This window comes from Kogia breviceps, chromosome 19 (assembly GCF_026419965.1).
Source record: "Kogia breviceps isolate mKogBre1 chromosome 19, mKogBre1 haplotype 1, whole genome shotgun sequence".
Classification (NCBI taxonomy): Eukaryota; Metazoa; Chordata; class Mammalia; order Artiodactyla; family Physeteridae; genus Kogia; species Kogia breviceps.
Genome location: NC_081328.1, coordinates 57,375,733 through 57,391,782, shown reverse-complemented (window position 1 = coordinate 57,391,782; position 16,050 = coordinate 57,375,733). Strand labels below are relative to the sequence as shown.

The following is a 16,050-nucleotide window of genomic DNA, read 5'->3' as shown; positions in this document are numbered from 1 at the left end:
TTCCTGTGGTTCTCCACCATCAACAAAGTACCAGCCCCTTGGCAAACGAGGCCCTAGACTAGGGGTTAGCAAACTCTGAGCCAAGGGCCAAATCAGGCCCACTGCTTGCTTTTGTAAATAAAGTTTTATTGGAATACAGTCATGGCCGTTTGCTGAGACACATATTGTCTATGGCTGCTCTGAACCTAGAACAGCATAGCTGTGTACCTGCAACAGAGACTGTAGGACCCATAAGGTCTAAACTATGTACCATCCAGCCCTTCACAGAGCAAAGCTGGACAGCCTCTGGCCGTGCACAAGTGCTTCCCGTGTTCTCCTCTGCAAAGAAGATCTCTTGTGCTCAGCTGCACTCAGTGCTTTCTTGCTCCTGACTTGCTTATGCCACCCACTCCTCCCACCCCCTCCTCCCATCTCTGCCTCTGAAATCCTCACGTTCCTTTCACATCCACTTTAAATGGCACCTTCTCCAGGAAGTCTTCCCTGCTTGGACATAAGGCTAATCTTCCCATTTCAGTGGCAACAGCAGCTTCTATGGTACTCACTGACTCCATGTTTTTAAAATTATTATTTAAACTCTTACCTACACCCTCTTCTTACCCTTAAAAAAAACCTTAGTCCATCAAGAGGTGGGACACACTATACATTTTTATATCATCTGTAATGTAAAAGAATATTTTTGTACAGAAGTTACTGATGGTAATTTGGGGCCTGCATCATGTAAGTCTTGGTAAACCGAGTTTCTATCCATCAGACAGGGGTGACCACAGCCACCTCTCTAGCAGCCACAGGAGAAGGGCTTAGGGATGAAGCAATGTTGAAAGACGTTTATAAAGCCCAGCTCATCGCTGCTAACAATGTGAGGGAGGAAAGCCATCAGGAAGAGAGGATTCAACTTACAACGTAAAGGACTCATTCCACTGGGGGTTCAGCGTGGAACGGATGGTTTTGGTTTTTTGTTTGCTTTCGTTCTTGGGGTCAGGAATAAGCTTCAGCTTCACATAAGGATCTGAAAGCCCATTTGGATCCATAGGGATGAGATTTTTTGCATCTCGTACTGTGAAGAGAGAAGGAAGAAAGATCCAATGTTACAAAAGGAGAACAGACCCTGGTTGCCGGGTGTCCTGCGTCAGGACCCAGCTGATCGAGAGACGTCAAGATGGCGTTGAAAGGAGAGGCGGTTTGGATCGAGAGCCTCTGACCCTCAGCACGAGAGGAGCTGCCCCCTGCCGCCCTGCCAGGGGTAACGGGCGCTGGGGAGGCCCCTGCGGTCAAGCCCCGAGACTCAGCATCAGCCTGGCCCAGCAGCACCTGTGACACCTGGGTCACACCCCAACCCTGGTGAGGCAGAATCTGCACAGTAATGAGGTCCCCAGGGGTCACTGGCAGCCCCCCTCTGGGGGGACTGTCCCACCTCCCCGCCCAAGCGTCCGGCAGACTAGTCCACGGCCCGCCGGCACTGGAACTCCTAGAGGTCATCTCTTTCCTGGGTAAAGGCTGGTGGTTTCTAAACCGGCTGTATGTTAGAATCGCGTGGGAGGGGGTTTGAAAATTCCAACGCTCACAACTAACTTAGACTCTCTAGTGGGGGGGGGGCGAGATTTTAGACGCTCTCCAGGTGAACCCTCGTGCAGCAGGGGCTCGAGCTACCAGTGCACAGGCAGTAACGCAGGAGGCGCCTCCCAGGGGCTACAGCCTGACACCAGGGGCAGGCCCACCTTCCAGCAGCTCCTGGGGCGGCACCTGGGCACCGAGGAGACACACAGACTCACGGGCCCCACTCCAGAATTTCAGACTCTGAAGCGTTTCCTAAGATGCCAGGTGACCCCTACGTACATCCTAGTTGAGAAGCACTCATGTGCAAATGCAAAATAACGAGGAGGAAAGGCTGCTTTACCCGCAGAGGAAGGCAGGCTCAGAGATGCGGCCCAGCGGAGGCTCGTGACAGTGGGAGGGCTGAAGCCCCTGCCTGTCAATCATCCATCACTCCGGTAAGAAGGGACAGAGGCCGGAGCCCGCACACCGACGTCTTCCTCACCCTCTTCCCCAACGTGGCTGGAATCTCCCATCATCGGGGCCCATGATGAGCCGGATGCCATGGGGACACACCCACCCGGGACCAGGACCTCTAGGCCAGCAACTTGCGCAGCTCCTGGACCAGCAGTGTCCGCACCACCGGCTGGGTCAGAACTTGGGCAGGGGGTGCGGTCGGGGGGCCTGTGTTTTCCAAGCCTCCGGGTGATTCTGTGGGAAAGCGGGCGAGTCAGTGCTCCAGCCCGTCGGCAGAGATGGTCAGCTTGGTTTGATTGTTAAGGGGGTGGGGGGTTGGGGGAATTTCCGAAGAAGGTGCTAGCGCTGGCAGTGGGCAGGGATAGAGGGGGGTGGATGGTGCTACAGACACTGGGTCTCCGGGCAGAGGTCACAGCCGAGCGTTGCCCGAACGCCTGGGGACACGCTGAGCACTGTCACCTCCCTCGCCTGGAAGCCTTAGCACAGGAAGGTGACGGGTGGGGCCGCATTCTAACGGCCTGAGGGGCAGTGAGCTGCCGCAGGGTGACAAGCCACACGCAGGGGGTCCGGCCGTGTGTTCCTCGTACGCCACGCCACTTACGCCCTCCAAGGACTTTTCCCCGTGAGACAGGACCTAACCGCACCCAGCCGGCAGGGGGCAGAACAGAAGCTAGTACGCACCCCGGGGTCTGTAGCTCAGCCGACCTGCCTCCAAATCCTACCTCCATCCTGTAACCCCAAGTACTGGAGACTTAAGTTCATGGGCCTCTGTTTCTTCATCTAGGAAAGCGAACAGGGGCATATTTCCAGTGGTACAGGATTGCTGGGAGAAAGAAATAACGGATATAAGATGCCTTATACTGCTGGCAACTTGGAAAATGGTGGAGGAAAAAAAGACTGCACGACGTGAGCGCGTACGACGCCCCGCGACTGCGTACAACGCAGCGTCGCGGCCTCATCCCCTCTGCCCCCAATTTCAAAGCCTTCAGTGAGGTAGGCGGTCCCCAGGGGCCCTGGCCACCTGAGAATTCCTCCAAGCGCCGGAGGTTTTACCGCGTCGCAGAATACGACAGCAACCCGAGGATCACAAAAGATGACAGAGTTGAGCATAAAAAGGAAGTTCTCCCACAGAGAATGGGAAGGGCCCAAAGGTTCTCTCCGATCCGACGCTAACTCAGACGCTTTAAAAGGCAGGACAAAGCTCCGGAACGTCTAACACGGAGGCTACGCCCCAGATGAACTAACGAGGAACCGCCAAGGCTGCCAAGAATCCTGCCAGTTGCAGAAGGGGCGCGGGCCCCGGCTTTTCCATCCCAAAGTGAGAGTCCTGACGTCCGGCACACACACAGTCATCTACGGCCTCTGCCTGCTGAACGGCGACGAGCTAAAGTCTTGATGGGATTAGAGCTGTGAGCTTCCCACGGAAACGCTACCGTTTAAGCTGAAAACAGAGTCATCAATTCCGACTGTCACCAAAGTAGACGGTGGGTCCAAATTTCCATTTCTTAGCGCAGCAGAGAACAGCCCACCTGCCCGGACACCTGGATCGGGATTGGGAGCCACCGGCTCGGGGTCCCAGCTGCTTGGAATGTGGGCTCGGGGACCAGGCTGCCTGTGTCTGGGTGCTGGCTCTGCTGCTTTGCGGCTGCGTGACCCTGGCGATGGATTGAACCCTCCCGTGCCGCGGTCTCCTCACCTGGAAAATTATGAGGATTATACACGTTCCCGCATACACAGTGCTTGCAACAGCGACAGGCACACAGTAAGAAGCCAGTAACGATTTGTATCCTTGTTGTTGATGAAAGTTCCTGGCAGAGGACACAGCCCCAAACGTTTAGACGTTCAGAAAGTGGCCTGAGAGCTTACGAGCTGGCAGGCGAATGCTGTGAAGGAGGGTGGGAGGGAGGGAGACGCAAGAGGGAAGAGATACGGGAACATACGTATCTGTATAACCGATTCACTTTTTTTTTTTTTTTTTTTTTTTTTTTTTTTTTTTTTTTGCGGTATGCGGGCCTCTCACTGTTGCGGCCTCTCCCGTTGCGGAGCACAGGCTCCGGACGCGCAGGCCCAGCGGCCACGGCTCACGGGCCCAGCCGCTCCGCGGCACGCGGGATCCTCCCGGACCAGGGCACGAACCCGTGTCCCCTGCATCGGCAGGCGGACTCTCAACCACTGCGCCACCAGGGAAGCCCAAACCGATTCACTTTGTTGCAAAGGAAAAACTAACACACTATTGTAAAACAGTTATACTCCAATAAAGACGTTAAAAAAAAAAAAAAGAACCGTGCGATGCCCCGGCATTCGCTGTTTCAGAATGAAAGTCTGTTGTCATTCTAGAACTTTAATAGAAATATAGAATATAATTATATGACCATCTTTTGGCTTGAGGTGCCTATTTTGAAAGGACTGGATGTCAAGCCCAGCCCTTGAGAAAAAGCAGCCTGGGGTTGAAAGATTACATGATTTCCTGATAATGTAAGAGATCACTTCTGGACAAAATCCATCCGAATAAGATGGTGGAGATTGAGAAATACCTCCACGGTGCCCCAGAGATGCCTGACACAGGCGGCCAGGCGAGCCCAGGACATGTGAGTTTTGGATTAAGTGTCCAGGCGTATGGGTGGGGGGTCTCACCATGAGCTCTGGACCGGACGGCCCTCGCCAGACCGGGGAGTCTACGTCGGAGGTGTCCCAGCGTAGACGGAACAGCCAGCACTTAGGAAGGGAGCCAGGGGTTTCGCCAAGCGCCTGCCTGGTGGGAGAGCAGAGGTGAGGATGCAGGACAGCGGGCAGGTGGGGCGACGGCCAGGCTTTCTCAGAGGGAAGCCATGCCCACCAAGACTTGCAGCCGGGGGCTGTGGGAGGCGCCTCCAAGGAGGCACAGGGACGTCGGGCTCGCCGTGCTGGGACAGAGGCTGCAGACGGTGGCCGGCCGCCCAGGGGCCAGGAGCGTGGGCAGCGGGGCCCAAACCCCTGCTCTAGTGCTGATCAGCTGAGCGACTCGGGACAAGTCACCCCACTTCTCAGTTTGTTCATCTGCAAAACAGGAACCGTAATAGTGTCTGTCTCCTAGGGTTGCTGTGAAGATTAAGGGCGTTAACACACGTAAAGTGTAGAGAAGAGGGCCCGGAGCGTGTGAGCTGTGGCCTAAGCGCTGGCCATCGCTGCTCGTGTTAAACAGTGTTTGCTACCTTTACCAACAGCGTCCCCACCACCGCGGCCCCCCCGGCCCTCCTGTCCAGTCCAGGAAGCAGGGCTGTCTCCTCAGGGTAAAGGACCAAGCTTACTAAAAGGACAGTTCACAGAGCGTGGAGTTTCCAGACCTCAGGGTCAGGCCAAAGTTCAATAGTCAGCTCTTAGTTGTTCCGAAATAGCTTGGGATTAAAACAAAACGCCAATTCAGTGCGATCCTTGATCCATTCAGAGAATGGCCCCGACGGTCTCTTGATCCCAAGAATATACGCAGTGTAAATTATCAAGTGGGATAATACAACAGACACCCACGAGCTCATCACCTAACATAAAAGCCAACACCCCTGAACCCACCTAGAGCCCCCCCGTCCCACCTGCCTGCCTCCCCGGGGGGTTTTAAGCTCACGCGGAGGTCACCTTAGGGCACTCCGGCCGGGCACGGGGCAAGGGGAGGCTCTGAAGGCTTATAAAGCGAAAGCTCTGTCGAGGACACAGCCGCATCCCCTGCGCCCGCGGACTGGGCTGGACGTCACTGGCGCAGTGACCTTGTCCATCACAGAGTTCGTATCTGGGCGGGGACACTGGTCATGCACAAAGAGGGGCCTTCAGAGTCAAGGGCCACGCAGCCCTTCAAATGATCTGTTTTGCTTTAGAAAATAATTCTCTGGTTTTAGCGCCTTCTTTCCTCCCTCTTAAGAGCACGCTTGTTCATGGCATCTGTTTAAAAAGCCAACAACAAGGACAAAGGTTCAGAACAGGGACTTGCTGTGAACGTCAGGCTTGGTCAGGGTGTGCGGACGCCATGAGCCCCTCCACCTCCAGCCTCGCTCCACACCAAAGGCAAGAGTAAACAAAGTTCTATAATCCCACCCCGCAGCACGTAAAAGCAAAAGTTATGTTTTCCGACACGACCAGAAACCCCCCACAAAGTCTTCTTCGCCTAAAGTTACCAAGAGCAAAAGAGACGTGCGTGCAGACAGGCCAGGGGGACAGGCGAGGGCAGAACACAGGCGAAGGGCCAGCGTCTGTGGACACGTGAACCTGGCGTCACCTGCCACCAGGCAGCAGGGTGATGGAGGCTCCCAGCTCCGTGAACCACGTCCTCAAACCCAGAGCGTTAATTTTGATAATGATTCGACAGCCACAGCACCTTCTTCCAGAGAGCTCTAGACCTGTGCGTTACTTTCTTATAAAAGTATGATCGCACGTGAATGTAAGTTTAACGACCCAGAAATCTGACGGGTTATTTCATTCCTAAGAGATTTGCCTTTGGCGAGAAGGCGGATGTGGGTCTGCGGGTGTGAGCGGTCTGCCATTTCTCCATTGAGAACGGCCGGCCTTGACCACGTGGCATGCAGGACGTAGCTGGCCCCTGACTCCCTGCTTCCCAGGAAGCTAGTGGACATGGCGGTGACGGGAAGGGACCGCGTTCCTGGGGGGACCACCGCGCGGCAGGCGCTGGTGGGAGCTCTTCGCGCTCCCGCAAGCCCGTGCGTAGACGGGGACTCAGAGGCAGAGAGGGGTGTCACAACCTGCTTGCTACACAAAGCCGACAGGCGGCCAAGCGGGGATGGCTCGCGACTGCGTAAAAGCCAGCTTTCCCTTGTTATTGGCTAAAACTGACGCGGTCCAGACAAAGTCCCAGGGGAGAGGCGGTAAAATGGGCCTCGGCTTCTCCCAGGAGGATGGGGAGAAAGCACACAGACCACACAGGCCTCCGCTGGAAGGAGGGGGGCGGCCGAGCGGGGAGGCTTAAGTGAACACACTTAGGGTCCAGCTGTGGACGTGGCCCAGAGGGGCTGGTGGGAAGGAGAGTAAAGCTGTACGACTCCGTTTCTGCTTTGGCGCCTTGACCTTGGCTAAGGCGGCTGTGGCACCTGATGAAAAGATGTGAGTGCAGCGGTTTCTAGGGTATAATTCTAAATTCACTTAGTACGCTGGGGTGTGCCGGTTACTAAGTGGTCTCTACAGCTGGGCCTCTGGGACAGGCTGACATCAGCCTAAGAACTGACAGGCCAGCTCCTGGACCAGGTAAGACTACCATGTCCCCAAGACTTGGGGCCCGAAAGCATGCAGCGCTCATGACGCTGAGGAGGCCAGAGGGGAAGCTCTGCCCACCCACACGCAGGAACGATGCTGTGTGCCAATAAAGCTTTATTTAAAAGAAGCAGGCTGTGGGCCATATCCGGCCCTCAAGCCACAGTTCATGGATCCCTGACACAGAGCCAAGCCCCCCCGCCCCCCCCCCCCCCCAACACAGTGAATGTCTGATGAGAGACTGACCCGGGAGAGGAGCCTCTGGTCCCTTCTGGCTCCTCCTGAGCCCTGTGACCTCCGACCTCGTCCTAAAGCTTGGGAGGGTCCCGGGCTGGGGCTGAGCAGAGACAGCGTGTCCCCTAACAGGAACCAGAGTTCACCTCTGTCCTCTGTTCCTCACGGCCAGTCTTAGAACCTTGGGGGCCGACACCTCGCACGTGTACTCATGCCTGCTTCCTCCCCGCCCAGGCTGCAGGAGGCTGTTAGGTCTGCACGGGAGTCTGCTGTCCTAGACAAACCAGATTTGCAGCCTCCTCGGGGCCCTGACCTGCCGCAATTTGCCAACCCCTCCCCCCAGCCCGGTCACACACCCGGGTGCAAACAGTGAGCGTGATAAGGCATCAGTGGGGCCATTCCAGAATCAGGCAACAGCTTCTCTGGAAGTGGGAATTTTAAAGGAACGTGTGCTCATCAGCCCTGGATGCAAACCAGCGGATCCACCGGAGGAGCGACCAGCACGGACAGGCCCCCGGGCTTCCCACTCCATCGGGCTGAGTCTCAGAGCTAAGGGCTTGCTGCTGAGAAAGTCTCCCTCCCGGCAGCCCAGGGGGCCCCGTTCAGGAGCGTCTCAAGCACGGATGGGCCGCATCAGACAGGAAAAGGGGAAAAGCCCTCCCCCCAGGCCGAGCAGCTCCGCCAGAGGACTCCTTCCCGGGTCACGGAACTATAGGAAGGACACCCTGTTCTCAAGGCTTGTTTTTGCCTCTCCTTCGGGCCTCGGCTGACGATGCTGCAGGAGGAGAAGCCGAGTCTCAGAGTCTGTCAGTTCTGCACCAGAAGCCAGAACTCGCGGCAAATTCTGCTGGGGAGACTGGTGGGTGACAGATTGCTTCCGGAACAGGATGTACCGAACGTCCTTCGCACGAGATGTTTCGGGGGCGGCCAAGCTGTCTAGCAGCAGGCACGGTGCCCGGCCGGGATCTGAGCTTCTTGAGCCGTCAGGGGGATGAGCCCCGGCCAGTGCGGGCAGGTCCCGGGAAGGGCCAGGACCCGCCAGGCCACAGGCCGTCGGGTGGTCCAGGAGGTCACCGCGGAGGCAGGGCGAGGGCAGGCTCGGCTGGCACGAGGGGCGGGCGCAGAGGGCAAAAGCGCCCGAGTCCTCCCTGGCGCACACGGGTGTCCACAGTGCCGGGTGACAAGGCCACCTGACAGCACCCTGGGCCAGTCTTCCTTCTCTTTAAGCCACAAGCTCCCTGAACACAGGATTACAGCCTTATGACAATTTTCGGGCACCCATGGGCCCTGGGTTGGGGACCCTTGCTGGATGCCTTCAGAGCCAGTGCCCCAAGGACAGAGGGACCCTTCCTTTCTCCACCCCCTTCAGGACCTGCGTCTAAGGGAGAGGGAGTGTCCCCCTGGGGGGACTCCTATTTTGCCGGGGGCGGGCAGGGGTCCGGAGCAGCCCTCGCGACGGGCAGTGAGGACAGGCTGGGACGCTCCTGCACAGGAGGGAGGCCCTGGGGGGAGGGCTGCCCGCGGGCTGGCGCGGTCTCCATGAACTCACGGGTGCCCCTAGTGGCCGAGCGTGATCTGGTGGAAGAAGGTCACTCCTCCAGCAGTGAAGGATGGGGACTCGTGGGGCTGGTCGCTAGGGCGCTTCAGCGAGGACACACAAAAGCCACCTCACTCCCTCGCGAACGAATCGGGACGGAGAGACTTTCAGTCCCAGCTTGAGTGACATGGTAGTTTCGAGGCTCCCCACAGCCTCCGTTCTCTGTTACTTACTTTAACATTTCTATCTCAGTTTTAGGGACACTCCACACCCGGTTCCACAGTCCCCTGGTGACGGTGGCAAGACTGGAGCTGTGGCCCCGGTCCTGACGGGCGGGTGGTTGAGTCTGTTAAACAGCTCACCGCACCCAACCCGCCACGCCTACCGATACTCCCGCCACGCCGAGGGGGCCCGTCACTTTGCTCCTAATGACTCTGAAGCCCTGCTGCCTAGAGGGGCTCAGCGACACACGCTCAGTACCTAACTGCTTCCCAAATCGTCGGATCTCCACGCCACCCCGGTCCCGTGCTCCTGGGCCACCCGCGGTCCACACTCCGCCCATCCCTCCCAGGGCTACAGCCCTGACCTGGGCACCACCCCCATCTCCTCGGACCTCCCCTCCCCCGCCCGCCCGGCCCGCCGCAGCTTCATCTCCACAGACCCCGTAGCAACTCCAGAGCACCTGGGTGCCCCCCTCCCCTGGTCAGCACAAACCCGCGAGAGGCCCGGGGGTCCTCGTTGGGCTGAGACGCTACAGCAGACTGGAACGCTGGCAAACGCCGCGTCTCTGGGCTGCAGTTCATAACGCGTCCATCTGGAGGGACTCTCGGACAAGGAAAAGCCTCACAGGTCTTTTCAATGGAGAATAAAGCCGGGCCAAAAGGAGGCAGGCACTTCTCAGGAAAACGTTAACTGCTCTGAAGAAAGGGTCACTGAGCCACAAGGCTAAAGGGCGTGACGTGGCCCCAGGTTTCAGAGGGAAACTTACCGGAAAGGACCACTTACACTCGGCAAAGGGCCATTGTCATGCAGAACTTCTCTGGATTTCAGGAATAAAATGCAAAGGTGTCACCAGCCACAACGAGCCATTTTTGACTGGGTAACAGTCAAACCTGTGACTCTGTGGACACACTGGGCTCCTGGCGCTGTCTGCTTTGCGCCCCAGCTGATCACAACGCGTCTAGTCTGCTGACACCGTCTGCGTCAAAACCCGCAGAATTCCGGATCCGATCTCGTCCGTGTTAAGAAAATGTGACCCATACGTTTTGTCCTATTTGCTTCCATTATGGCCAAAGACAAAGGCGAGAAAAATGAGCTACACTAGAAATACAGCTGCTCGCCGCCCCCGCCCCCCCCCCCTGCGGTACATACATCCGGATTCTGCGACCCTCACTATCTCCCACTTCAGGACCCATTCACACTGAAAGTTCTGGTCCACTGGTGAGACTCACTACTTGGTGTTAAGAATGTAATTTCTGTCCCAGGAGATCCAGTGGCGGCATCAATACCAGAAAACTCGAGTCAGCAACTCTTCAACCAAAATCCCATGAAACTTATGAAAGGGAACCTAGAGGAGTTGGGTGTGAGAAGAGAAAAAGCAACTTTTTGTCCTTGGAAAAGAATCCCAAGTATTTCACTACTTTTCCTCTTCCGGTTAGTGGAAAATAATTGCTACTAAAGTTCTATAACCCCGATGTTCCCAAAGGAGATGGAATCTGCTTGTGAGAGAAATTATATTTTCTAGGTTATGAGAGCCCCAAATGATTCTGTATAAACAATGTCAGAAGGTTTTAAGAAACACTTATTTCCTTATTATGAGAAGAATGGATATACTCATCATTCAAAACCTGAAATACATAAAAGTGTAAAGAAGAAAATTAACATCACCTGTACTTCCACTGTAAAAGAACACCGCTGTTGGCCTATTTACTGCCGGGCTCTTTGCTCCGCGTGTATCTATACTGAAATATTCATTTCCAGAGAATTCCTATCGAGGAACACAGTTTTAGACACTGCCTTTATAACATAACAAGGCCTGTTTTGAAAGCATTTTAAATGCCTGACACCCCATTTTCCAGCTATATCATAATTTATTTGATCAATTCCCTGTTTCAGGCCATCTATACAGCTAAAATTCTTCACCTTTGTATAAATAACATGGCAACAGATCATCTTCATGCATAAATATCCATCTGAATTTGGTTTCTTCCTCAGGCTACATTATTATTATCAGAAGCGGATCAAAGGGAATAAAGTCATTTGAGACTCTGACACGTATTGCCACATCACTGCCCCAAAGTCATACCAAGGTCTTACGAAGGGTGGGGGGATAAAAATTAACAAAAACCCTGTAATTGTGGCTTCTTTATTTTTGAAGTTTAACTCCCCCCTCCCCGATACGGTTATTTGGCCATTAGTGTTTCTTTTTCTTTGACTTCCTCCTTGTTCAAGTTTCCTACAGGGTGTTAAAGAATTTTCCTACCAGGTCAGAAGAGTTCTTCAGACATGAAGGAATGGTAACAGCCCTTTGTCATGTTTGCTGCAAACTTCATTTAGATTTCATGCTTCTAGAAACACAGCAGCTTAAGTTTTTATACAGTTAAATCTGTCAAAAATTTCCTTTCTTATTTCTTCCATTTCTTTCACATTCGGAAAATCCTTGCCTTTTCTGAGGTTAGCCAAATATTAACTTACATTTTCTTTTATTATTATTATTTTAATATTCAACTTTGAAATCCATTGGAAATTTATTTTGGTGTACAGTACAAGGCAAGATCTAATTTACTTCTTTCTTCCAAATGTTTAGACAACTTTCCCAGCGACATTCGTGAAATGAGCCGTCCCTTCTCCATCGGATCAAGTGGCTTCTGCTTGTTGGTATTAGGCCGTCTCTTTTGTCATATTCTACTTTCTGGTAATTCCTGCAACAAGCCTGCACTTTAAATTGCTCGAGATTTCCAACATGCTTTGAAATACGGCCTTTTGCATCCAGGTGCCTCGTGTCCTGACTCAGGGCAATTCCACCTCAGCTGCCCTTTTTCTGTTCGCCTGATAAATTTCTGTCCATTCTTTACTCTTAGTGTTCATGGGTCATTTTGCTTTATGCTGATGGGGTTCAGGACACCCCACCCCCAAAAGAGGACACGCTGGCAGACTGCACACTTTCAGCTGAAGGAATCTGGGAAACGGCAGGTGCCGAAGGGGATGCTGCCCTTTCCCCTCTCCCGTGAAGCAGACCCTCACGTGAGAAGTGCCTTCCCCAAACCTGGAGCGGGGGGCACCCTTATCACCGCACGGTGGACGACTGGGAGGGATGCGGACAGACAGGCCTCACGAAGCACCCACCCCCACCCCCAGTTCACTGCTCTGAGATCAGCCCCTCCGTCCTTTATTTTTCCACAACTTTCCACTTTTCATTAAACCCGGTACAAAAACACTCCGGTTTAACAGTTTCTTTGGGTCTTTATTGCCTTTATGGTCTTTATTGCCCTGTGTCATGTAACATTTACGTTAAAGAAATGGGTTTGTTTTTCTCTTGTTAATTTGTCTTTCGTTACAGAGCCCCAGCCGAGAACCCGGAAGGGTACAAAGAGAAAGATTTTTCTCCTCTCCTTCAAGGTTCAAATTCCATTTATAGAAACATGTATAGCTGAATTTTTTTTTTTATCTGAAAACTACGGCAAGTTTAAAACTGTATTTTAAGCACAAGTCTGTGCCTGACGAAACGTTCAGAACTTTGGACATATTAAAACCCCCATGATAACCCTACTTGGAATCCACAGTTTGTAGACGGGGAGGCTGAGGCTGAGAGGGATCCAGGGGTACCTGGCACGGGCTACCAGCCAGAGGGGTTCCGGCACATTCTTAACCTCGGTTCTGAACGGCCTCTGCCCACTTGTGTTATCCATCACTCTTTCGCCTCCTTATTTGCTGTTTTCGGTCCTCTGGTATACGGCGCTTCATTTGCCTTAATCTTTTCCAGAAATTTTAGAAACTATAAATCTTGCTTCAATTCCACTGATGACCGTCTTAAAGATTCAGCCCCATTAAAAAAAAGTCGACGTTTCTCTGACCGTCAAAGAGTAAAACAGGATCTCCTGCCCGCGTTCCTCCCGTGTTTGAAGACTTGTGCGTCTACGCTCTAGTGCCTCATCCTTCACGCATCACCACCCAACCCCTCTTCCATCTTCGTTACCATGAAAGTATCTGGATTTGGGGATTCCTAATCATTGTTATGATTTTATATGATTTAGAGGTTTTCATATTTTTCACATCACGATGTCCAGCCGACTTTCATGCTACTGCTTATCCTTGTGTATTGTGACCTTCCCATATTCCGGAACCTTAAATTTTGCTTCCCCCTCATCTTGCAGTCCTCTTTAGCTGGGCTTCAAATAACTTGTTTTCAAGGGAGGCATGTGGGTGCCGTATCTTCTGAGCCCTCTCGCATAGATGAGAATATGTGCTGCCAACGGCAGTTTGGCTGGGTGAGAAACTTGGGGGGAAAACTTTGTTTCTCCAAACTCTTTAGGTGATGCTTCTTTCTCATTGTCCTTCATCCTGGAAATCATTCCTAAATATGGGAGGGGGGGTCACAGGACACCATGGAGAAGCTGACACCTGTGGCCGCTCTCCCTCCCAGAACGCAGATACAAAATTCTGCACATAGTTTGGGAGGCTCCCCTGACCCCCGAGAGCTGCGGGGGGGAAGGGCTGGCAGTGAGGCTGCAGGTGCGGCCACAGGTCTGAAGTCGAGCTCAACACTCCTCCTCTGCTACTCTGAGGTACTTCACACGGATCATCTGCAAAGACAGAATCAGACTGGGGGGAGATAATTCTGCGAAGAATTAGGAGAAAGGGACTTCTAGAATTTCGGAGCTAAAGCGAAGTGATTTCTTGTCCCTCAGAAACAAAGAGCTGAGGGAAGCACAAGTCATCTTTGGGAATCAACAAACTCCAGGCTCTTTCAATACTGGATCAGAGGAGAGCTTTGCAAAGCCCCCCGAGAAGACAGAAGGTTCCCAGACGTGTAAGACCAGCCGTTGTCCAGCATGAATACGTTCAAATAAGACAGAGAAAGCCGAGGTGCTGAGGCAAACACCAGCGATGCCTGCTTTTGAAAAGGCCCACAGAGAAGCGTCTATTTAACCTCAAGGGCCTCTGGCCCCAGAAGTACAGCTGCCTCTGTCCCGAGATAAATGTTAAATCTCAGCCTGATGCCATGAAAATTTACCCAGTTCCCTTGTTACACCTCCGCGTTCACTTGGCCGTGTCCCGAGCCCCCTGGCGTCTGTCTGCTGGGAAAGAAGGCACCTCCCCAGGGGGGTTTCTGCTCTTCACAGTCTACGGGACAGTGTTTCACACGGCGAATCAATAAAACGGGTTCATTGCGAGTTGCCCTCTGGGTATCTTGACTACACTGGAGCGATTGCCCTGATCAAGCCGACAGACACATGGACAGTTTTCTTTCTCTGTGAATTAACTGGCATCCTGGTGTATCACTCAGTCAGGACTACCCTGGAATTGGTCTCCCGGGGCTGGGGCGGGGCCGCCTCTGGGTGAGCCGTGGAGCCTTAGGACGGAAGGCCAGAATCAGCAGCTGCCGCTTCTACCCCCCTCCCAACACCCGCTGCTGCCTTTAGACCCTGCTGCGTTTCCACATGTGCGTCTGTTTTGGGGAATGGAGGGCTCTGATTCGAGTAACTCCCTGCCCCCCAACCCCATCCCAAACATACAGGCATCGTTTTTTGTTTTGTTGGTTTATTTACTTATTTTTTATTTTCCCCGTTACTTTTAAATATATATATATATATATATATATATATATATATATATTTTGCAGTACGCGGGCCTCTCACCGCTGCGGCCTCTCCTGTCGCGGAGCACAGGCTCCGGACGCGCAGGCTCAGCGGCCACGGCTCACGGGCCCAGTCGCTCCGCGGCACGTGGGATCCTCCCGGACCGGGGCACGAACCCGCGTCCCCTGCCTCGGCAGGCGGACTCTCAACCACTGCGCCACCAGGGAAGCCCCCCACCCCCCGTTATTTTATCTTCCTGATTTTGCAATACACCTCCCTGGGTGTGTATATTTTGCCAACTGACCATTTCAACCTCTCGTGCTGCTGACTCTGCACTGGAAACCAGAGAAAAGCCTTTCTCTGCCCCTTTCAAAACTTCAGCTGTTCAGTTTGACAGATAAACTTTTCTCTACTGAAAAGTAATAATTAAAATGTCTCAGGATCTAGAAACAGAGCAGTCGGACAGATCAACGGACGTTTTCTTAAGTTGTGCTTTACCGTCTCAACATTGCACTTAAAACATTTTTTTTATTGGGGTAGAGTTGTTTTACCCTGTTGTGTTGGTTTCTGCTGTACAGCGAAGTGGTGTTCCCGTGCTGTATGGCAGGTTCTCATTAGTTATATCTATTTTATACGTATCGGTGTATCTATGTGAATCCCGATCTCCAGGTTCATCCCACCCCCAGCCCCTGCTTTGTTATAAGGAAATGGAATCTACTCCGAGACTAGAAGCACCCAGGACCGCAGTTCTCCAGCGTTACCGTGCGTGAGGGTCACCCTGGAGAGATCACTCCCAAGCCGCGTGCAGGCTCCGCTCTTAGGGAACCGGACGCTGGCGTCTGGGGTGGCTGTGGTGGGTTGCGTACCGAGCGGCTTTGCGCAACTGGCGTGGAGGAGGGAGCTGCTGTCTCACACAGGGGCTGAGACGAAACCCATCAAACTGGGGGAACCCTGGCATCCCGCCTCCCAAATTTCCAACCCCAGAGCATCAAAGTACCGCGAAGAGAAAGAGCTACAGCAACGCATCGGTAGGCGCAGGCGGCTAGAAGGACAGAGGGGCCAGTGTCATTCCTCGGCTCCCTGCTGGCACGAGAGAGGACTGTCCCGGGTGCATTTCTGGCTGCACAGTTACCATCTCCTCTGTGCCGCGCCTCTCCCCGGGCTGGCAGAACGTTTCTTTACTCAGAGGAACAAGGTGATGAGACCCAAGAGGAACTTGGTGGGAACCAGAACTTGGTCTGGGGA

At 53.6% G+C, this 16,050-nt stretch overlaps 1 protein-coding gene across 11 annotated transcripts in view; it reads right to left on the bottom strand.

Annotated features, from left to right (window-relative positions):
• Positions 1-16,050, bottom strand: part of PRKCA (protein kinase C alpha) — a 355,119-nt gene that overhangs the window by 82,439 nt on the left and 256,630 nt on the right. For all 11 annotated transcript variants that reach the window (XM_067021352.1, XM_059048527.2, XM_059048528.2 and 8 more), the window contains one exon: positions 898-1,054. In XM_067021352.1, the coding sequence (XP_066877453.1) occupies positions 898-1,054 (157 nt within the window). The remainder of the gene's footprint in view (positions 1-897; positions 1,055-16,050) is intronic.